Source organism: Tasmannia lanceolata, unplaced genomic scaffold (genome assembly GCF_043159265.1).
Source record: "Tasmannia lanceolata isolate RefF3 unplaced genomic scaffold, GAP_Taslan_0.1 ptg000015l, whole genome shotgun sequence".
NCBI classification, from domain to species: Eukaryota; Viridiplantae; Streptophyta; class Magnoliopsida; order Canellales; family Winteraceae; genus Tasmannia; species Tasmannia lanceolata.
In genome coordinates, this window is record NW_027518692.1 from 15,168,778 (window position 1) to 15,193,266 (window position 24,489).

General features: G+C 38.2%; 1 protein-coding gene across 3 annotated transcripts in view; it reads left to right on the top strand.

The window, feature by feature from the left end:
• LOC143892728 (ARM repeat superfamily protein) overlaps positions 1 to 23,975 on the top strand; it is a 52,987-nt gene extending 29,012 nt beyond the window's left edge. For 2 of the 3 annotated variants that reach the window (XM_077397579.1, XM_077397580.1), the window contains exons 6-24: positions 8,111 to 8,213; positions 8,320 to 8,456; positions 10,232 to 10,405; positions 12,554 to 12,759; positions 13,225 to 13,365; positions 13,472 to 13,560; positions 16,665 to 16,812; positions 17,174 to 17,259; positions 17,576 to 17,631; positions 18,743 to 18,906; positions 20,031 to 20,221; positions 20,670 to 20,739; positions 20,835 to 20,907; positions 21,820 to 21,921; positions 22,049 to 22,145; positions 22,321 to 22,452; positions 22,543 to 22,781; positions 22,895 to 23,035; positions 23,595 to 23,975. In XM_077397579.1, coding sequence (XP_077253694.1) covers positions 8,111 to 8,213; positions 8,320 to 8,456; positions 10,232 to 10,405; positions 12,554 to 12,759; positions 13,225 to 13,365; positions 13,472 to 13,560; positions 16,665 to 16,812; positions 17,174 to 17,259; positions 17,576 to 17,631; positions 18,743 to 18,906; positions 20,031 to 20,221; positions 20,670 to 20,739; positions 20,835 to 20,907; positions 21,820 to 21,921; positions 22,049 to 22,145; positions 22,321 to 22,452; positions 22,543 to 22,781; positions 22,895 to 23,035; positions 23,595 to 23,810 — 2,565 coding nt within the window. In that variant the 3' untranslated portion in view covers positions 23,811 to 23,975. The remainder of the gene's footprint in view (positions 1 to 8,110; positions 8,214 to 8,319; positions 8,457 to 10,231; positions 10,406 to 12,553; positions 12,760 to 13,224; positions 13,366 to 13,471; positions 13,561 to 16,664; positions 16,813 to 17,173; positions 17,260 to 17,575; positions 17,632 to 18,742; positions 18,907 to 20,030; positions 20,222 to 20,669; positions 20,740 to 20,834; positions 20,908 to 21,819; positions 21,922 to 22,048; positions 22,146 to 22,320; positions 22,453 to 22,542; positions 22,782 to 22,894; positions 23,036 to 23,594) is intronic. The other variant, XM_077397581.1, reaches the window with a different exon arrangement.
• The last annotated feature ends 514 nt before the right edge of the window (positions 23,976 to 24,489 follow it).

Sequence of the window (24,489 nt, forward strand, 5' to 3'; positions counted from 1 at the left end):
GAAGACCAAGGAGGTCACCTTAGGAAGAAACAAGAGAAAAAGAAAGAAAAAGAACAAGAAAAAGAGAAAATACAAGGGCCTCAAGGAGGGAAGAACTCAAAAAACTCCAAAACATCCTTATTTACACCCTCCCGAGCCAAAGCATCTGCCTCGCCATTCGCAGATCTTCACACATGATTGAAAGCTATGGAAGAGCCACGAACAATATCGTGAATCTCATCGAGAATTGACCAAAATCTCCACGGAGGCGTTGCAGATCCCCGGAGCCATCTGATGACATTGAGAGAGTCTCCTTCCACGATAAACGAGTTCAAAGAACCCCTATCAATGTGTTTGAACCCTTTAAACGCCGCAAGAACCTCAGCTTCATTGGAATCACAGACCTCCAGGGGACCAGAATAAGACCAAATGGGCTCACCACTAGAAGAACGACATAATCCCCCCACCACAGCCGGCCCCAGATTACCAATGCTAGAACCATCAAAATTAATTTTCAGATAGCCAAGCGGGGGAGGACTCCACTTTTGAATCACCTTGGGGCAATGGGACCCTTCCATACAAATCAAGCTCCACCCTTCCCATAAATCAAAAGAAGAAACGAAACGGAAAGAGGGAAGACATTGAGCCCTTTCTATTACAGAAGCAATGATATTGATGAAAACCCTCTGAGCAGATTTATGCACACCCAACTTCTCGCATTCCTCTCCTTCCAAATTTGCCAAAATGAATAAAATAAGCACATCTTCCAAAGCATTCTCCCCTTTTTCTTCCAAGGCACTCCCTCCCAGCACTTCAACGAATCCAAAATAGAACTAGGGAACACCCAGCAAAGGCCAAATCTCGACAATATTAAACCCCAAACAATTGACGCAAAGCTGCAATGGATAAAAGGTGAGAGGCCAACTCACCGGCCTTAAAGCAGAGAGGGCAATAGTCAACTAGAATCATTCCCCTCTTCCTGAGAAAATTAATGGTCTGAATCCTATCCCTGCAAGCTGCCCACCCAAAAAAACACACCCGAGGAGAGCATGAAGAATTCCACACCATAGCCAAAATTGGATGAGGCGAGCTAGGGATAAGATGGGAATAGAAAGACTTAACAGAGAAAAAACCAGATTTATCCCAAATCCATACTCTCTTATCAGCCCCGGACAACTTAATATAGCAAGATTCTAACAGTTGAAAGAGACTCGCCAAAGCATCCAACTCTCTCTCATAGAAATTCCTGCGAAAAGCAGGCATCCACAACACTCTACCACATTCCCGAACGAAGCAATCTTTAACCAACACTGCCTTGTCAGGAACTATTAGAAATAGCGCAGGGAACAAAACACTCAAAGGCTCAGAAGTACACCAGGCATCCAACCAGAATCGGATACGATCTCCTGAATATAATTTAAACCTTGTTCCCAAAGCAAATTTTGATCTGACTTTCAAAATATCTCTCCAAACAGTAAACCCTTTCGGCGAGAATAAGTCGTCCGACTCCCACTTTCCTAACTTAGCCCCCTATTTACTAACCACTACTTTCGCCCACATCTGGTCTAGCTCACTACCAAACCGCCACAACCATTTCCCTAACAGCGCAATATTAAATTCCCTTATTCTCCTAATCCCCAAACCCCCAGACTTAAACGGAGAACAGACCTCCTCCCATTTCACCAGAGGAACCCCATAAGAATCCCCGGAACCTCCCCATAAAAATCTCCGTTGAATTTGCTCGATCCTCAGCGAAATACTAACCGGGCATTTAAAAAGAGATAGGAAATATGTAGGGATGCTAGCTAGGACCGCCTTGACCAACACCAATTTGCCACATTTGGATATGAGATTCCGTTTGCACATGTCTAGCCTCCTATCAATTCTCTCAACCACTGGGTCCCAGAGATGATTCTTTGGTCTACCCACCCCAAGAGGAAGCCCCAAGTAGCTGGAAGGGAGAAAGTCCAGTTTACAACCCAACTTCGCAGCAAGGTCAGAAGCTAATTCCGAAGGCAGATTAACAGTAAACATACAGGATTTGTAGAAATTTACTTTCTGACTAGAAAACAGCTCATAACATCTGATAGTCCCCTTAAGGTTTTCAATAGAAGGCGCATCAGAACAACAGAAGAGCAGCTTATCATCAGCAAACTGTAAATGCGACACCTCCACCTTATCTCTGCCCACTTCAAACCCTCGGAACAAACCAAGGCCGCACCTAGAAACAATGAGCCTGCTCAACGTCTCAGCCACAATCACAAAAAGGAAAGGGGAAAGCGGATCCCCTTGTCTCAACCCCCTAGAGGACTTAAAAAAGCCTTTCGGAGATCCATTAATAAGAACCAAAAAGTAAGCAGACTCCACACATCTTTGCATCCATCCCCTCCACCTTTCCCCAAACCCCATACGACCCATAACATAATCCAGACCCCCCCAATCCACCCTATCATATGCTTTCTCCATATCCAGCTTACAAATGGTCCCTCCAGAACCCGACCTTAATTGCGAATCGATAGCTTCATTAGCTATAAGGGAGCAATCCAATATCTGTCTATTGAACACAAAGGCACTCTGAGAACCGGAAATAACGGAAGGCATCACCACCTTAATTCGGTCTGCTAACACTTTTGCAACCACTTTGTAAAGACAACCCACCAAGCTAATAGGCCTGAAATCCGATACTTTGACAGCGCCAGTAACTTTCGGGATAAGAGAAATAAAAGTAGCCCCTGAACTCCGATCGAAGCTCAAACCATTAAAAAAATCTTGGAAGAACCTCATAATATCCTGTTTCACGTAATCCCAGCAAGATTGAAAAAACGCCAAGCAAAATCCATCTGGGCCAGGAGCTTTATCTCTGCTCATTGAAAAGACAGCTTTTTGAACTTCCTCTTTGTAAAAGGGAACCTCCAACAACGCCCTCTCAACTGCCGTTAACCGATTGTACACCACACCCTCGGGAATGGGACGGACAATATTTTCCGCAGAATATAAAGACTCATAGAATCAAGAATGGCACCTGATATACCCTCTTTATCAACAAGCCTCCTTCCTTCCACCTCCAGCACAGAAATGCGATTATTCCTCCTTCGAACATGGGCCATGGCATGGAAGTAGGCTGAATTCGTGTCGCCCTCTTGCAACCATTTCACCCTCGAACGTTGTTTCCAAGAGATATCCTCTCTCAGTAACAAACCTTTATGTTCTTCTTGAACTTTGCCCAGTTCAACTTTCTCAGCCTCTGATGCCAATCCCTCCTCAATCTTCACCTCGACCACTCTCATAAAATTCTCCGCTCATCTTTTCCTAGCCAGCTTAACCAGTTTACCTTCCATCACCCAAGATTTCAACTTAGATTTCACATACCGCAGCTTCATACCAATGATCACATCAACTTGACCAAAACCATCAATTGAGTTCCACCATTCGCCCAATAACGATTCCATACTAGGATCCTGGAGCCATGCCACCTCAAACCTGAAAGGCACAGGCCCCCAAGATTCCAACCTGGGATCCAATAATAGGGGACAATGATCAGGCACCAAATGAGGAATAATTTTTTGATGAACTTTAGGGACGACACTCAACCAACCAGGAGAAATAAGAAAATGATCAATGCGGCTGTGACTCTCCCCTCTACGCCAAGTAAAACTGCCCCCTGAAAGAAGTAAGTCAATAAGATTATGCTTAGCAATGAAATCCGCAAAAGCCTGCATGTTTGAATTAGATCGCCTACATCCCCACCGCTCACTAACCAGTCTGATTTCATTAAAGCAACACATGATGAAATTGGAAAGAGAGAGAAAGAAAGTAGAAACAACCAAATTGGAAACTAAGGAACCACATGGGCACCCAAGGGATTGCTTGGGTAGTAAGCAATCCCCTAGGGGGCATCCCATATGGGTTTCCATAACGGGTGTTGCTTGCTTTGCCCAATTGGAGCTTCTAATTGTGGCTAGTTTCCATTGTTTTTGAGATTCTCTAGAAACTTTGGATTGTGCATATGGAAATTGAGAACTCTATAAATACAAGACATTTGGCTGGAGTTTTCAAGAGCTCTTCCATAATTTCATGTGCTGCAAATTGGTAGAGACACCCCAAAGTCTTTCTCTTCTTCTTCTCCTTCAATTCCATCAACTAGTTTTGTCTTTTCTAGATCAAAGACAAACATCCAACCAAGCTCCATTGATCTAAAGACATATTCCCACATTATAATCTGATTTAGATCAGGTTATAAGGTGAACAAAGAGTTGTACACAAGATCATTTGTGCAACAAAATGAATCCATCGATTCAACTTGCGGTTTTGCGTCGATTAGATTGCCGGCAAATTTTCGAGGAGTAGATCAAGCAGACGAGTTCTTTTCTACATAAAGATATTTATATTTATGTTTATTAAATCACAATAAAATCAATTAGTCCCTAGGCATCCTAGGTTAGAGCAAATTTTTTGTTCTACATGGTTTATTCTTCCGCAACGTGTAGCGATTTTACTCGGGGTTTTACAATCAATCTAACAGAAAGATCCCCACACCAGATCCTTTCTGTATCCGATACATGCCCAAGTATCCTGGTAACATTGTTCCAAACCATCATGCTGACTCAAGACGTTGTCTCCGATAGCATATTGGGTGGATTCAAGTTCGTGTTTGTCAAAGGTGCCGTCTTCTACTTTGGCATGATGAGTATGGTTTCCCAAAATTCCTCCATTGTGATTTCCACTAAATCAAAACTCGTTTCCTCCTACTTGTTGGGTTGAGGCTTCAGGCTTCAATTTCCACCTTGGACACCTTCTAGTTGATTGGTGGGGTTCTCGAAAGGATTAGTGGCCTCCATAGGTGTAACCCCAACTAATCTATATCGCAAGAGTTAAATCTCATGCATAACTCTATCTATCTGTTCGATCAAATTATCTACCCGTCTTGTTAGGCCATAAACAATTTCAAAACATTTATAGATACTCCATAGACCTCTAACAAAATTTCCACAACCATGATTCCTCGCAAGTCACAACCATGTGACCAAATCCAAGCCTTAATACCAATTGTGGTGCTACTTAAAGTGAATAACAATTACAATTTGGAAACTTAAATTCAAACCCCAAAGAAAACCTAGCACATACCTCAATAGAAATTTGGAGAGCAATGTCACGTTGCTTCTTCAAAGAGAAACAAAGGAGAAAAGAGTAATATGAAGTTACCCGTAATTTAAATTACATCGAACAAAGTATCCAACAAGAAGATCAAGGAAGTAGGAAAAAAATTACATCTTCCTCTATTTGCGGCAATTAGCAACCCAATCCACTTCTAGCCCCTAAAATTGTAGCAAACGTGACCCGTTTCACCCAAATGTGAGCCATAAGTAGTTGACTTGATGATGATCCTCCATGCCAGGATCTAACTCATATGCTCCAGTGGCAGTGGGTACGACAATAGTAATCTGAAGTTAGGCTAGATTTTAGGACTCTGAAAGCAAACCAGCCCCCTGTTTTTTCTTGCCTTCAACTTTTTTCTTGTTTGCATCAATTACATAACAATTGCTGGTGTTTCACTTTGTGGGACACATCCAAATAATGATGTTTTAACCAATGGTTAAAAATCATACTTGGACAAGAAATCGTACTAGGTAAAAACCAAGTTTACTTGCGTGAGTTAATGAATGATGCTGGATTTTTTTATTGAGTCATTGAGTCAAAGGAGTTTTTGATTGACCTTGTAGGGCCAAAATGAGTTGACTGATGTGAGTTTTTAATTAATGATTTTAACATCTAACCTGTTGAAAATTTGATTCCTGCTGCTTTTTATGCGAGGGCTGCAGTTGTCCCTCCCATCCGCATTCCGTGTTGCCATGGCGCGTGGGGCAAACTATTACAATATCATTTACAATATATTAATTTTTCTAAAATATTCATCTACAATTCTAATCGCCATTAGTCCAATTTAGTTATTGTAGTTTTAAAATCACATGGACACGGCAAACCCCCAAAATTTAGAAACAGGGACACGGCTAAAATAGAAAGTATATATAATCATAATTTATCGATACGGATTCGTGTGTCGAGTTTCGACACAGATATGAGTGGTTTGACATAGCAACATCTAAAAATCTAGGTGACATGTACATACACATAAAATTATTGATTATTACACAAATATGTGTCCACATGCCCACATTTACTCTAACACTGCTAGCAATACATTTAAAAGTGTCCAAAGGAGTGTCGCCATGGGTGGACATGCGTGTCGTGTCGGACACGGCAAGACACGTGTGTCGACAATAATTTCAAAGTGTCGGCTAATCATAATAAAATGTATGATTTAATGTTTGAAAAAAATGCTAGACTTCTGTAGTTCTGTTGTAAACATGCTACTGTAGAAGAACAGTTTAATATTCTGAATTAATGTAGGAAGATGGATGACATGGACCATTTGTAAACGTTGGAGAATTTTGTGAATGAAGATATGTTAATTTCCCTAACGGTTTAAAGATTACACATTTAGTGGAGATTTTTAATGTGAAATAACCCTACATGATGATACCATGTCCGCTGGTGGAATATATGTTTTTTAGAGCAAAGGCAGTTAACTGTTTCTTCTTTCATAATTTTGAATATGAAACTTAGCTCTATTTATAAGACTTATTATTGGTTTACTCTACTTTTAATACTTTTTGTATGCAATTTAAGTGTTTCCTCCTTAACAAAACTTGTATCCAAACGGTTTAAAGAAGGGATTACATTATAGTTGATGGAGCTTTCATTAGTTTAAATGATTCATAAGTATCAATACCTTGGAAATGTGGTACAAGGGAGTTATATCTTCATAGCACTGGAACTGCTTGAAAGTGACACATCTACTTGGGATTGAGTTGCTGAGTAGTATAATTTATTGCTTAAAAAAAAGGTTAACTTCTGTAGTTCTGTTGTAAACGTGCTACTGTAGAAGAACAGTTTAATATTCTGAATTAATGTAGGAAGATGCCTGACGTGGGCCATTTATAAGTGTTTGAGCATTTTATGAATTAAGAAATGCTAATTTTCCTAATGCTTGTGACTAGTAAAATGCACACATTTTGTGGACATGTATCATGTGAAATAACCCTACATCATGATATCATATGTCCATTGGTGGAATTACATTATAGTTGATGGAGCTATCATTAGTTTAAAGGGAAAATTACATTTACACCCCCTCTAGTTTCTGACACATACACTTCTACACCTGTGGTTCTAAACGTGACAACTACACCCCCTGTGGTTCCATTGGGTTTTTTTTAACTGGACGGACTAGACGGCGAGGTGGAAATGGCCAAAATGCCCTCGTCTTCCCCAACTGAAAATTAGAGTTTTCAGACTTGAAAGCTAAAAATTAGGGTTTGATTCAAACCCTTGTTTATTTATCAACATAAACCCTCGATTTAGGAGTTTTATTTGTCTTCATTAACACCATTATCATGATTTGCACATAAACCGTAATATTTTAGGGCTTTTTTTGTTTTTATCAATGTTTTTTTCTTGAAATGTGGGTTTGATGTAGCCATGGGGTGGGGTTTCATTGTCTGTGGTGGAGGTGACGGCGGTGGCCGGAGATGGCGACGGCAGTGCTGGCCGAAGGTGGCGACGGTGGAGGTGGCCGGAGTTGGACGACGGCGGTGGGAAAATGGCGTAACCCTAATCCCTCTACGAATGAGGGTATTTCTATCCTCAAAATATTAACCATGGTTAGTTTCAGTCTTTTCACCAGGTTAAACTGACGAGACGAACCGTTGACGGAGGGGGTGTACTTGTCATGTTTTGAAACCTCAGGGGGTGTAGTTGTCACGTTTAGAACCACAGGGGAAGAAGTGTATGTGTCAGAAACTAGAGGGGGTGTAAATGTAATTTTCCCTAGTTTAAATTATTAGTAAGTATCAAAGCCTTGGAAATGTGGTATAAGGAAGTTATATCTTTGTAGCACTGGAACTGATTGGAAAAGGTCACATCTACTTGGGATGGAGTTGCTGATTTTGCCTGATATCTCTCATAACAGTGGCATGAGTATTGGCAACTCTAAGAAGCTTGTTCAAAAGAATTATATAATGATCTGATTCAAGTTGGGAATTTCATTTTCTTGATATCATTTCTCCTGCAGTGGAGCAGGAAAAGTCGGCCTTTACATGCGACAGGGTTGGAGCAAGTATTGAAGTGGTTGCAGGACATTCGGGGGCATTATGGTTCGCGAAAAGATGAGGCAGGTCCTATCCAAATTTCAGTACTTGTTTTATGCTTATGCAGTTTGATTTAGTGATGCCTATGCTCATGTACCTCTTTAATATTTTTTTTTTCTAATTTTGAGAGCAGGTAGAAAAATACTGAAGGCTGGGGTGTCATTGCTTTCTTCTTGTTGGAAGCATTATGGGATGCTTTTGCGCTTAGAGGATCAGAGATTTTCCCAGCAGTACATGGAAATGCTAAATCAATACATATCTGCCATCCAGGTCAAACTTTGTCCGCATTGTTTTTGCTACTCGTGTAAATTCACATTTAGTTTGTCCTAAGCTGCTCTATTTTTAAAATCCAATAGCAGTTATGGATTGTGGGGCTGACTAAAGAATTTTATTTTATCATCTCTTGAAAAACATAAAAGGGATATCTGTGTGGAAAATCCGTTGGCAAAATTTTATCGTTAGGGCTGTAGATATATGGTTAATATCTCATCCAAGGTTCACAGAAGTAGTAAATAGCTTGTAAGCGCTCCAATTTCATGTTAGATAAGGCATTTGTTTCGTCAACAGACTGAATCACTGACAAGGATTTAGGAATGTCACAAACGATAAGAAAATAGAAACAAGTTAGGAGATTCATACAAATTCATTCCAACCAAATTTACCCATATTTTATCAAAACGTAGAACAAAAAAATTATAACATAATGAGGTAGGGCGATATTTCATTTAGTAGCATTCATGGTTTTAAATTTGCACCGAAACCGACACAAAACAACCAAAATGTTTCTGTTTCCATCCCCACCATAATGAAATGTCAATGGGATTCGTTCCACTTCATTATTTCAAAACCGAAATTTCAAAAATTTTGAAATTTTGACCGAAATTTGATCAAAATGGTTGAAATGACCGAAATGTTTCTATTTTTCAGTTTGGAACTATTCCAGTTTTAGGGTTTTTCAACTTATGCTTTGTTGAATTTATAAATAAATTGTCATTCGAATGTAAATGGTGCAAATAGTGGTGCCATTACAATTGCTCCTATTCTTGAGTTCCTTACTACATCCATATCCAAATCTCCTCTATTTTTTCAACCACCTAACAGTCCCAAACACTAACCCTTACCCACCAACCCTATTCTCAGACGCAGCCCAATCTTTATAGCCCATCTCTTGAACACTCTGCTTCCCTACCTATCCAAGAACTGGAATACGTTGTCCTATTTTCCTTGTCTGTCTAAACTTTAAACCAACAGAAGTCTTAAAACCTGCTCTTACAGTCCCTTATTCCGAAGCTATTGACCATAAAACCTGCTCCCCATTGATCACCTAAACTTGGAAATTCCCAAGAATCCCTGCACCTGTGTTTCTTGGCCTCTCATAGACAACAGAATTCTCCTATTACCTGAAGTTTCGAACCAGTCCTAAATCTGTCCAGAAAACAGTCCAGCCCCAACAATCCGTATTTGTCCATATCTGTGCAAACAGTCTTGAACTGTCCAACCTACTAGAGGGAGTTGGTGAGTTTTTCTTGCCATCTTCATTCTGCTAATGTTGATGGTACTGAATGCTTGGGGATTATCTTTTTTTTTTGGGCAGATTATAAAAGGAAATATCTGGTCTCTTTCAGCATGCTATTCTTTTTTGCTTTTATTCTTATTTTACTGTTTTTTTTAGGCTACATTGGTTCAAGATGAAGTCTGATATCGTATGGTACCATTCAATGGATGCATTTTAATATGATTTAGGGGGGATACACAGATTTCCTGTGCTTAAAAATATCTACTGTGATTATGCTTTGTCACTTTAATTATTTCCAGTGGTAGATAAGACGACGATTACTGATAACTTGCAGGTTTTGGATTTCTGGCATAATATTTTTGGAAGTTAAATAAATGAAGGAAAACAGTATAGGTTAAGATCTATATTTGTTCTTCGGGTTTTATTTACATTTGGCTTTGATATGACACAATGTTTCTTGTGGTGTGTTTGGTTCTCTTTTTCCATGAAATAGTTTCTTTCTTACTAAATGATAAGATTGTACATGCAGTTTTACAGCAAAGATAACATTGATGAGCATCCTGGTAAAAAAAATGGTGGTGTAGAGACTAAGAAATTTTTTCTGAACTGTATATCCCTTTTGTGGGGACGCCTTGATAACAAGCAACTTGAAATTGCTATGTCTGAAAGTGGACAGCAGATATCGGATCTTTTGCTATCACAGGTGGGTATATTTGGCCTTACATGAAACTGCGAATGTAAATTTTAACATAAAGCAACATCTAAATCTTATAGTGATATTGTTATTAAGCATCATGATCATAGTTTCCCAAACATGTCTTCTATATATATGATGTTGACACTTTAATTCATTCAAATTTGATGAATCTGTCATGAATTCATCAGAGAGTAGTTTGTATAATGTTATTGTTTCCGTCAATAAATGCTCTTGTTGATTGGCTAGTTGAAATCTTGAGTGCTTTCATCGATTGTATGGTTGTGCAATCGGTTTTAAGTTCTAAATTTTCAGCAGACTATTCTGGTCCCTTTTTTCCTTCTAAATTGTAATTTATATGGAACTGTATCTAAATTTTGTCTTCTATGGAAGTGTATCCCTAGAATGATTTCTCTTCCTATTATTTTCATAGTGGAATTGTTTGCTTGATGTCATTATGTTGCTATCAGGATATACTTTAATTTATAGTCAGAAGAATAATAAGTAAAAGTGGGTTTGGGGTCTAAAATACCTCATCTCATCATTATTATTAATCATATTTGACAAAAGAATTATAGAATGATTAGTTTGCCTTACAATGTAGGATAGTGACTTAAGTATGCCAATAAATGTACAAAACTAATTAGCTATCGTTTGATCACTTAATACTTCGTGCAAAACTCCCCTTCACGATGCATCATATATATAAGTTATAAATTCTGTTTCAATCGCCATTTTGTTTTGGCGACCGGAACGGAATGTTTTGGTGTCTCGTCAGTTTCGTTTGGCGTTTTGGCGTTTTGTTCGAAACTTTTCATTCCACTACGACGAGAGAATTTCTTTAATAGTTAAAAATATGAAAAAATCTAAAACAATAAGAAATTGTTAGAAAAATATAAGAAAAATTAAATGAACAAATATGTAAAAGTTCCAGTAAATAAAGGAAAATCACTATCAGTTGAAATGCCTGTGTTGACCTGTGTGTTGACTAGTGCCTGACAAGATGAAGAAATTTTAGAGACCAAATTATGAGATTTTTTACCTGATTTTTGGGATTTAATAATGTCTGGACATGATAGGATTTATGAATTTTTAAAATTGGAAAAATACCCCATCGTTTGGAACTTAAGATTTTGACCCGAGCCATTTTTTTCGAATTTTGTACTAGAACTGGAAAGTTGACTTTTTATCCTTTTAGATTTGGGTCTTGAAACTATTTTTAATAGATCTAAATGGGGGGGGGGGGGATTCCCTTGTTTATATGTGAATCTTAAGTAAATGGACAATAAAAATAGCAAGAAATTGGGAATTCCGAACGAAACAGGGCTTTCTGCCTGTTTTGTCCGGATTCCGATAGAATTCTGGCCGGAATTCGGACCGGAACGGAATATATGGTCGTTCCGGATTCTGAACAGGAACCAGATTACCGGTCCGGAACGGAACGGATTTTATAGCTTATATATATATATATATATATATATATATATATATATATATATATCAACCATGCGTAAATAATGTCTTGAAGTTACGTTTTTAAAAGTTCTCGGTAAACGAACAAGTCTGCTAACTAATCTTCTGACTTCGCACTTAAATTGGAGACCAATTCTCTTTCTAACATCTCATATGGATTGGCTATGACTTTCTGTTCAACCTTTTTGTTAACAAATTCACAAATGACTTTTATATGCTTCTTACACTTGGCATGGAACTACATGATTTTAATTTACATGCATCCAGTAATCTTTGGGTTTCAATTTACTTTCATCTTAGCGTTGACATGATTTTACTCGTGGAAATTCAAGCTAATAGGTTTCAGCTAGGAACCATGAACCTCAAGACTAGTACCCACTATTGAATAGTGTGAACACAACCTTTGCCATTAGATATTAACAGAATGGGGATATGCTTACTCTTATGCATGTACTTTATGTGGTCTCTATATTTCTGGTCCAATTTCACGCATCAAATATTGTTTCCTTTAGCAATCAAATTATCTACAAGTGCAAAATCTTGGAATCATTTTCTCCAAAACACATTGACTGTTTCATTTAAATTTATTTGTGCTCGTATTGATTTTTTGTAATTAATTATTTTGTTTGTGTGAATTATTTGAGTGTTGCACTGTAGTATTGATTGCATCTCTTCACCTTGAAGCTTTTATGCAGTGATGAGGATGTGATAGAGCAGGCTGTGGCCATCTTAAGGGCTATCATGTTTAAGACAAACTTTTCTTCACCTGGAAATTGTATTCTTGACTATCGTCAGATGGAAGCGACATTACCCTCATTGCTAAGCCTTCTAGATGAAAGAGATTCTACAGCGAGAGCTGTTGTGTTGCTGACTGCAGAATACTGCTCTGTGTATCCTTTATATGATTTCCTTGGATCCGTATTTTGTAGCTATGTCACAAATATTTCCGATATTTTCAAAATATTGCATTTTTTTTTTTGAATAAGTCAAAATATTGCATTTTATCGCGACATTTTGATAAAACGTCAAAATTCCGAACTAATCCCGAGATTTAGAAAATATAGTGATATTTTTGTTTCTATCATAAAATATCCCGATAATATCGCAATTATATCCTGATATTTTTATTTTATATTTTTTCTTAAATTTAATATTTTTATATGTTTTTAAATAATTTTATTTTTACCTTTTTCCCTGATATAAACCCAAAAAAATAAAATAAAAATTAATATATCCTGAAATTTTCTCTTCCCGAGAAATTCTTGAGAACAACATTTGTGACATAGTTTTGTAGCATTGTTTTTTACGTGGGGCCTTTACATTTGCAAGTCAAACTTGACTCATTCTGTTTCCAGAAATCCAGATGGTTGCCTTCAAGAAATTTTTAAACGCCTTGATTGTGGGAATTATTGCCAGAGGAGGAATGCCATTGATGTTATTGCGGAACTTATCCATATAGCATCAGATTCAAAAAATATACTTTCTCCTTCAGTACGGTATAGCAGCTTCCAACACTAATTACCCGAGCAGTTTTTTTCGTCTTCTTGGTTTATTAACTCTTTGAACTTCATAATGGAATTTTCATGTTCATAACAATTGCAGACAAGATATTGCAAAACATTTGTTACAACGCCTTGGAGATGATGAAGTTTTGATTCGTGCACGAGCATCCAATTTAGTCGCACAGATTGGTTTGTAATTATTACTTTTTTTGTACCATTCAAAAAAAAAATTACCAGAAAGTTTTTTTTATTAAAATAAGAAAATAAGATTGGTTTGTTAGCAATCATTCTCTGGTGTCATTATTGAGCTTGAATAACCTATTGTGCTTATCTCCACCTTGTTAATTTTCTTTAGGTTCTGTTAATTTGTGAAAACATTGTCATGGGCATTTCAAGTGAATAATATGGATTTCTCCTTATTTTTTGGTAGAATAATAGGAACTGCCTTTAGTGATTGAGTGATATATTCTCAGTGAATATATCTCTTAATCTCTAAAGCAAAGCAGTGAGGGAGACCAACCCTAGGAGGAGCCGCCAGAGGCGATGAAGCAAGAAGATTGGCCAGGGTGGAAGCTGAAAACTGGGATGAAGAACAATGGGATCTAATGCAAAGCCGGGATGCTAAAAGGTATGAAAAAGCGGCAGATGAGAGGAGGGCTATGAAGCTTGGAGACTGGAAGTGCTTTTGTTGCTGATTTGTTAACTTCAAACAAAGCATTTCTTGCTACTGATGCAGGAAAGTCTGGTTTTCATTTGTGACACTAATCTGCCCTTCAGAAAGAATGTAACCCTAAGCAATTTATGAGGCCAAAGGTAGTGGAACCCAGAGCTCCATGCGTTCGTACTCTGATCTAGGGAGATGAAAGAGGGGAGCCTTCTCAAACTCAGTAGTCCACAGGATGTCGAGGGGCTGATGCAGAACCGGTGCCTCTCCAAACAATACCGACTGCTAGCAGGGGCAACAAGATGGTATGGAACGTTGCATGTGCTTGAATTTGAAACGTGGCTGGTGCGATCAAGCGTGATGAACTCAAACTTTAATATTTATCAATCGATCGTTTTGTGGTACTAATAGTGTCATCAGTCCAAGCCAATCTTGAAGCACTGATGAGGATGTGGCAGGGCTGGAACCCTGTTTGGGGAAATGGTCATGTGGTCGGTTTGACCAGTCTAGAGGAGAGGGGAACTGTAGAGGCTGAACTGGAAACAGCTTCCAATATGGACCTGGTACGATGGTGCGACAAAGGTTATTACATCCAGATGGTGAAGTTGGGCTTGGGCCAAGCGACTGGAACCTTCGCGACAGTTTTGAAGTTACACCCACCTTTGAGATTCACACCCAGGTTCACCCCAGTCAAGCATGTGCGCCACGAATGGAACTCGATCTTAGTTTGTTTTGCCCTTGACTCTACCCTAACGTGTTTGAGACGTTTAGGTTGGGACTTTACTCTGGTAACTCGACAGTAACTAACTACTTGGCGGGACTATTCTTGCGGTCCAGAACAGAGGAGGAAATTTTGGTATCTTTTTTTGCCTGAACCTTTTGGCTGATGGAACTATGGAAGTGATAAGCAGCTGCTGTCGGTCCATCTCGATCCCAGAGAGGATTATAATCCCCTTCACTTTTCGCATCTGGAAATCCACTTACCGGGAGGAGGACATCAAAGAGTCTATGGTGGCTCAACAATCGGATAAGAGTCAGACTCATTGGATTTTGATTCTCGGAACAAAAGGGAGGTCACCTCGATAGGGGGTCGACCTGTTTAGTGTGGCTAATGATACAGATGCTTTAGCCCAAGACCATGCATAGTGGTTCGAGGAGCAGATCTCTTGAAAGGTTGATTTTAAAGGTTAGTTCTTCAATAGAGAGTTGGATCAGGTAGCCCTGTTCCAAGGTGCGCTGGAGTCAGTTTACATCAGAAGGTCAGGCACAGAGAAGAGGGTTTGGATCCGGGACTCGTCTGGTGATTTCAACGCTAGCCCCCCTACCCCCCCGGCCCACCCACCACCGCACACATGCGCGCGCACACCCCACAACCCCTATCAAACTTGCACAGAGTCTAGAGTACCCTAGCACCGCCTAGAGTCTTTGCTTTCGGATGGACATCGTTCCAAGACAAAATTCTAATGGTTGACCCCCTGCAAAACCACAAGTTTTTAATAGCGGATCATTGTGCCCTCTGCGTGGAGGCGAGGGCAATGGTTGATCACTTGTTCCTCAACTATAGTTTTGCTAGAGACATTTGGGGCTGCATCTTAAGGAGATTCACATTGTTTGGGTCTTCCCTATCCGATTATCAGAGTTACTTGACAAATGGTCGTTTGTGCTCTGGCTGTCTAGAAGAAGGGCACTGAAGAGATTGACGCTATTTGCTACCCTGTGGGTCCTATGGAAAGAGAGAAATGCCCATATTTTCAAAGCGAAGTCAAATACCCTTCTTTCATGTTTACGAAGTTTGTCTCGCTTGTCATTTTTTTGGGCAAGTGTCCTGTCGAGTTTCAGATTTATCTCCCCTTCAGATCTTTGGCATAACTGAAGGGAAATCTGCGACAATGATGATTGGAGGGATAATCCCTCCCCCAAATGAAGATCCCGCCTGTGAGTTGGAACATAAGATTGAATTGAGTTGCGCAAGAATCTAGGCATGATAAAAATAAACTTGACGGATAGATCATCGGCAATCCTGATCCGGCTAATATTGGAGGGCTCCTCAAGAACAAGACTGGCTTGACTAGGTGGTCGTTCTTGGGCCTGAATGGGGTTAAGGACTATAAGAAATTTTTAGTTAGTTAAAAAAATTAAAAATAAGAAACATTTAGAAAACTATTAGAAACCGTTTTATCTAGCAAATTTAATAAAAAGACACATTTTACTACTTGAAGCATTTCCCATTGGCATGGAGTTGGCTTTTTATGGGCTTAATTAATTTGAATTTTAGTGCAGACATGGTAAAAAAATTCTGGAATTCTGCATCTATTTCAGTTGAAATGGAACAGAGTTGGTGACCTATGCTGGTGATTGGGGCTGAGGATCAAATGATTGATCACAATAGCATAACATGCCCGTTGGTCCAATGACGAATGAAACTAAGCATTCATAAGTTGGTTCTAATATCCACAAACAAGTGCCATGTTTGCACTGAGGCCCACGAACGAAAATTTGATCTAGGGGTGCAAGTGACAGTACCGGTGTTATTTTTTCTCATATTTGTTTTATTGCTACTATGAAATGCGTCCATGTGTTTTTTGGGGCTTTGCCTTGATTTAATTGATTTCAATTCCTCCTTCTGTAGATCCTTCTCTGGTTTTGCCAACGCTAGTACACCTTGTGTACTCTCCAGATGAAAGGGTGCAGTCATCTGCCCGTGATTCAGTTGTTGCAGTACTCAAATCTCATAACCAAAATTCAGATGTGATTGTTATGCTGCTGGATTGTCTCAGGTTAGCTTCTAACCTAACAACTTCAAATTATCAATTGATGAAGCAGTCGAAAACTTTCAATGAATAATTCTCGAAATGCTTGCTAAAATATCAGGAAGTAGTCTCACCTAGTTGTAAAAATAAAAAATCTGGTAATAAGTTAAGGGAAATGTTATCAGCACAACCATGTTTTAATAATTGCACCAATGCAACATATCTTTTTCTGTTTTAATTGGCTTGTCAGAGGTTTTTCAAATAATAAAAGATAAGAAGAGTTTGTACAAATATCAAAAAATGGTTGTGCTGATAACATTTTCCTCAGTCAATTGCTTCCAATTACTCAAATTTGATGAAAAGGAAAACTCAATGTCATTTTTTACAGCAACATCAGTCAGAGCCCAGGCCTCACAAAAACTCCAGGGGAAACAGGAAAAGCTGTTCCCTTTGATGCCATGACGTTACAATCAGGTAACTGTGTCATGAACCACATCTTTATGCAGGTGATTTATGTAATTTTTCCAATGTGATTATGCATGTGGTGATTTGTGGGACATAATCTTAAATTCTAAAGTTATTGTGATGAGGTGACATGGAGATCTATACAATGTTTTTTTAATTGCCTATACGATATGCTAGATATGATTCCTTTATTATTGGCTTGGCTTGTATTCCATGCATGTTATGTAACTGTTGACTATATTTCTTTTCAGTACATTTGAAAATTTGATCCAACGTCTATTTTGGCTTTCCAGCTCATAATCATCATTTTGTAATGATATCGCAGGTTCCAAATTGGACTTAGATCAAGTGTTCAAGCTGGTCCCAAAGTGGGCGGAAAGTGTATGATCAATTTTACTACTAGTTATTTTTGTATCTTATTACATGATTGCATGAAGTGCATATGGTTGTTAAAGATATTCAAACTGGTGGAACTGTGCAACTTCTGCCTTGTAGAGGATATATTTTTTGTTGATTTCTGAAATTTCTTTTTTTTTCCCAACAATCAGATTCATCTATTTTTTGTTATTTTTTGTGCATCAAAATTGGCTTATTCCATTTCAAGCTTGAATTACGTGTGCATTAAATATTTTTGTTGCGAGTGTCCAATGACTATTGAAACCTGCTTTGCATTTATTTTGCTGCCATTTTTGTGAATCACTGTAGCAGCAAATGTTTTGCTGGCTGATTTGGTCGTACGCATGCTATTGGTTTGTCTATGAGGGTATGAAAAAGGGAAAGATTGGGAAAGGAAGAAAGAAAATGAGTGGAGAAAATTCAAAACCTGATTGTGTTCGTCTAAATGTTTCAAACTGAATGGTGACATCGCAAGACTCGAGAATCCTCTCTATGGGATTCCACTCTAACTTGGTAACTTATTCAGTCCGGGATTTGAGCATATCCAGCCAACAAACACCGTTGGAAGGAAGCTTCAACAGCAGCTAAAGGAAGTGTAGAAAAAAACAAAGCAAAGCCTTTTGTTGGACCAGTGAACTTTTCTTTATGTTGTCATTTTGATGGCATGATAATGCAAGCTGGTGGGCCCACAGTTGTTTATTAAGCCAAAAATTCTGCTAGGCTGTTTGCCTCATAAAAGAGACTTATCCCCAATTATATGAAAAATTGAATATTTTACCACACTTATTATTGTGGTATATGATTAATTGAATATTTCCTTGAAATTTTGTTGATTATTCAATTGCCGTGCTAGAGAGATTTAATGTGATATTTATGGGTTTTCAGTCTACTCTGTTTTTGGAGCTCATATATTGGGAGCACATGGACATAGACACTTGTCTTTGTGAACTCGTCTAAACATTGCTACAGTAACTGCTTATCCATGACCATTCAATGATGTCTACTATAAGCCTATAATGCTTAACACTATTAAATAAGTGTGCACTTTAGATTTAAATTCATTACGAGGCTAATTATTTCTTGTCCAATTTTATAGGTTCAAGATTGGACCATTATGATCGAGTCATTGATTGACAAGATGTTCGCAGACCCATCAAATGCTATTATTGTCCGATTTTTGAGTAATATAAGTGAGCACTTGGCAGAAGCCAAGGATGTGGTCCTTCATCAGGTTCTCTTGCACGTGAAAGAGCAGACTGAGTAAGATATGTTATGCAATGTTTGTTTTTTCTCTATTTGCAAAGAATGCATTTCTGCTATTTCTCTTTGGATAAATACTTCATTTCTTTTCTAATCCACTATCATATGGTGATTACTCTTGTTGTTTATTCTATTACTTAAATCTGCACAGTAGTGCGTGCGCGCGTGCGCGCAATGGACAAGGGACTATCAGCTGATAACAAAAAAGCTTATTTCTCTTATTTAATGATATATATTTCACACCATTAAAAAATGATATATATTTCACAGATGCCTGCGTGTAGTTCATTTAACCTATATCTGGTTGACCAGTGTAAATGTTTAATCTCGGTTTTCTTTTTCTTCTTGTATGTGTTATCTACTTATCCACTGGACCATATGAAGTCAGTGCTTTATTTATCCTCGGGTTCTTAACCACTCAATGAGCTTGTTGTTGAAGACAAGCTAGAGACTCGGAGAAGAGGAAGAAAGAGAAAATAGGAACAGTGGGATACTTTTACCTTTCTTCTCTCTGAGCATGCCTGTGTAACTTTCATTTTCTGGATACAACTTGAGTGCCAAAAACAGAAAACAAAATGAAATACTATCACGATTTGATATCAAATTTTACTGTAGATGGTATGCCTGTATATGTTGGATACAAAAGTTCTACTTATTGAAGGCTTCCAACTTTGTTACAGATGTAGGTTTTATTTCATTCATGAGTTACTCATTTCACCAACTTTAGGATACTGATATTGGTACTACCATGTTTTAATATTTGCAAAAACTCAGCTTGTCTTTTCTGTTTTAATTGGCCTCTGAGAGCTTTTTGGGAACTGTAATAACCTTTGACAGCTGTTTAAATGCACAATACACTTTATTGTGCATTTACTTTTATTCTACTTTCTGGAGATTACCTTTCTATTGTTGCATTTATCAAGTTTTTGGCTAGAACCCTACAAGTCTGTTCAAGTAAGCTTTGAACTGGAAGACATTCCATCACTTCTCAATTGTTGGAACATCAAGTGTATCTTCTCTTTATTTTCTGGAACGCCCCCATGTTGTCATTGACATGGAAATTCTTTTGGCATTGGCCTATTATAAAAATTTGTTACTCATTTAGTGTGTTGGCTTTCATGCAGGATGGATGAAAATTGGTTCCTTAGAACTGCGGATGGGACCTCTACGAGTGGTGTTTCAATTAAATTGAAGGATACTCTCTTTAATCGCCTCTGCCCATTACTCATCATCAGGCTGCTTCCTTTGAGAATTTTTAATGACTTGAATTCTTCTGTCATGTATGGTCAACTAATCAGTCAAGACACTTTGTGTGGTATGCATTTTTTCTTATATATTTAATTTCCTGTCCTTGTTGTTATCTAAAGCCTTTTGTGGTTAGTTGCATTAGTTACCAACTTACCATTGGTTGCACAACTTAGTAATCTATGATGAAGCATTTTCTTACAACTGTAGGGTAGGTTGTCAGATGGTTATGTCCCAAAAATCCAAAACTGACTATTTATTGGGATTACTTATCCTTTTCACTTTTTGTACATTCTTCAAAATTCATGTTTTTTTGGAGGTGATCGACGCCTTACATTGAGTAATGGGAAATGCGGTAGCTGCTGAAAATTTAAACCCTACTGTTAATGATTTAGTGAATGATCACTAGCCAAACTATCTGGCTTCCTCGTGAGATCTGAGCTATTTGAATTTTCATTTCGAGTTTTCTTGGGAAGATAGGGGGTTTGCTAATGATTATGCTGCTTGTCTCCTGTAAGAGATAACTTCAGAGAAGAAAGGTTTCATCATCAACAATCATGATTGTATAGCCGCTCTTCTGGTAAACAGGTAGTTCTGCAAGAATAATATCAGCTTGATTTAGTATGATCAACATGAATTGTAACCTGATTTAATTTCTTTTTTCTCTTTTCATATTTGGTCAGGGCGTTTCATTTGTTTGAATTTGAAGATGTTCGCAAACTTGCAGTGGAGCTGTGTGGGCGTCTTCATCCCCAAGTACGTTATTGTGAACTTTGCAAACAATGATAGATAGTGTATCACATATTTCCAGAGAAATGCTTAAATGCTTCTTTTTTGTATGCAATTCTGCTTTCTGTACACACATCCCGTGGATGCATTCATATACAGGATATATAATTGCCACTAAACTCTTGGTGGACATAATCGTAATTTCAATTTTTTTTCAGTCTTGATCCTTGATATGGTACTTTGCACTGAAAACACAAGCTTCTGTTAAGAGCTGTTCTGTTGGAGGGTATGGTTATGACGTCAGTTTGTTAGTGTCTCTGGCAGATCATCAGATAAATAGATCATCCCCCACATCTAGGTTAAATAAAATTCTAATAATACAAATAAAATGCAATAAATAACACATGCCCAAATAATAGTCCAATAATGAGAAAAATAATATCCATTGGCTAAGATGACTAAATCACATCAGACTGAATATTTTATTCATCCACTACTTTCTCCAACCTCTTGCTATTCCGGCTAAGTTGGATCTCCCATCTCTGACGGTCTTCAGTCCCTCGTTGCCGTTGTGGACCAATATTCTTTAGATGTCGTCTTCATTGAAAGCAAAACTTCCTCCGATGATGAAACTTACGGATCTCACAGTCGCTACAAGACCAATCCTCCCATCCACATTGGCCCCTTCGATCGCCTCCCAGACCACCTCCTCAATCGCCTACTTCATCTGGCAATATGTCCTCCTTGTTCTGTTTTTGCATCATTACTTAAGAGAATCCATGGACATCAAATGTGTAGTGACATCTACTTTCTTGCAACTACTTTTGCTATTTAATCTTTACACTGACTAATCTTAACTTTTCCATGCTATATGATAAATAATTGTTGGAATTTTTGAGTTGCTTCAGAGTAATTAAGCTCAAAGTTATCTTATGATAGGTGCTGCTTCCAATTATTGGATCTCAGCTTGATGATGCAATACATACTCGAGATATACTAAAGTTGAAGGCATGCTTGTTTGCAGTGTGCACTTCTCTTGTGGTACAAATCTTATTCCTTTGACATGAATAAGGTCACTTTGCCCATTTTTAGGGTTCAGTTTCCTCTTATCTGTTGATATCCTTCTGTGTACTATACGTTACAAAAGTTTAATGGTTCCTTGCTTTAGGTTAGGGGCAAAGAGACCGCTATGCACCCTGTCATGGTCAAAATAGGACAAATACTGGAAACAGTGCTGTTGTGGCCATCTCTGGACAGTGATGAAGGTGTGCAATTCTCATAGTTTCTAGCCATTTCCCTGTGCTTCTCTGTTATGATGCTTCAACTATACCGTACTTATTAGTCCCGCCCTAAAATGGGGTGGGGATACCCGATGTCATTAAAAAAGACACTATACCGTACTTGTTAGTCTGCTAACTGCAAGGGCTTCTCTTTTTGTAGTTTCTAAAGCACAACATGGATGCATTGATTGTCTAGCATTAATGATATGTGCCCAACTACAAGCTCCCGAACCATCTAATGCTTCCACCTCGAACAAGATAAGCACTATTAGAGAGGAAAGGAGTCGCTCTGGTTGGTCTTTTCCCCCAATAGGCATTGTAACTTTATCATGTGATTTACTCATTTTGCTATGTCCTTCATCTATGTGGCCTTAAAATGCAGGAGATACTACTTCGAGGAGTTCAGTCCTTAATTATGTAATCCAAAGATTAACGTGTGATTGGAATGGCATTCCCTCCAGCAAGTCAGATGAAAGTGAATGCCTTTCTGAGGCACCAATCCCACTTATGTTTCGTATATGCATGGCTAATGTCCTTATAAGTGCTTGCCAAAAGATTTCAAGCTCAACCAAACATTTGTTTGCTTCAAGAGCACTTCCAGTACTCATTCCTTCTGTTGAGGTAGATAGTTGTGATCATCACTAGTTATCCTTTGAAGTATATTATTGAAATTTTCAATGTAATTACCAAATTTATCTGTATCCTATTTTTTTTCAATGGCTTCTTACATGCAGGCGATACCAGACTTGGAAGTAAGAGCTGCCTGCTTACAGGTTCTATTTTCAGCTGTTTACCATCTGAAGTCCGCAGTTCTTCCTCATTCCTGTGATCTGTTCAAGCTTTCCCTGAAAGCCCTCAGAAAAGGATCAGAGAAGGTATCTAAACATTTCGTCGTACTTTTTTTTTAATATTAACATTTCGTCGTACTTTGTGCATTGGGCCGCCCTTTTTTTTTATTAACATTTCGTCGGTACTTGTACTGGGCGAAGATCAAAAACATTGGTTTCATGCCTAGCAGTTCATCTTCTAAATGCATGTGTGTGTTTTGTATGCATGAATATATGTATTATGGGGTTTTCATAACTTCAAGAAGTTGACAGCTTAAAAATAAGAGGTTTAACAGCTTTATTTCAATAACGAAATCTGGAGTAAAGTGCGCTTTACGTCTAAATGAATGACAATTAAGTTATAAATGGCACTGTTGGTAATTAATGTTGAAATCCTTGGTTCCCATTTGCAAAATAGGTTAATTTAAAATAATTTTAGTGTCCTAATATGTATATTTACCCTCACGTGTCCAATGTGCATCTAAAGATTAAGTGTTATACATGGCAGTGTTTTAGAAAATGACGTGTCCTGTTTACATAGGTCGCTTATGCCTTTTCCTTTTCTGCTTTTGGTGTTTTAATAATGCATTGGTCATTTGTTTATCAGGAAAAAATTGCAGGTGCGAAGCTAATGGCATCTCTCATGGCTAGTGAAGATGCAATCATCGAGAGTATATCAGCAGGTCTGCTTGAAGCCAAATCGGTTCTGTTGGGTATATCCTTGAAGGATTCTTCATCAGAACTACGACAATTATGTGAGAAGTTGCTGGTATGCATTACTTCTCCCTTGGACATGTCCTTCAATCCTTTGTCTAGCAAGTAGATCAATTGTATATAGCAAGTTTTGCATATGGACATGACTGTAGAGTCAATCTTCTCCCTTGTATTTATATTTTTGCTGTATAATTATATGCAAGTTCCATGTTGGATTTTTTTCCATTCTTAGTGTATATAGTATGTTATCATCTCCTTTTAAGTTTCCAAGAATGAGTTCCAAAAAGGAACCGAGAATTCTGGAGTTTTTTTTTTTCAATCCAGATTCTTCAAATTTTCTTTGGGTATCATCAGTTTGAAAAACCTTCTACATATTAGTAAACAGGCCACCTTTAAAATTAGGTACCTCCACCAATGTCAGTTCCTTGTGTATAAACTCATACCTGTGACAGTTTACCATGTTTGCACATGGGATACATGCATCTTATCAAGGCTCTTAATCTGATTAGGCACCAGCTGGGCAGTTGTGCTAGCCCCCCCTTTTTTTCAAGGTTTGCTAAGTGCTAGCCCCCCCCTTTTTTTTAAAAGTAAAAGCTATTTTAGTTAAAAACCTTATGTTTTTTTGCTGGATTTTTAGTAGAAACCCAAAGGGAAAATACCACCAAAAATTGTTCTCTTTGGGCATGTTTGGTAACCATAAAAAAATATTCCATGGAATATTAGTGGGGCCAGTTTTTTGAGGGATGGATAGAGCGGGAGAGATTTGAGAGGATTGGTGTGAGGGGAGC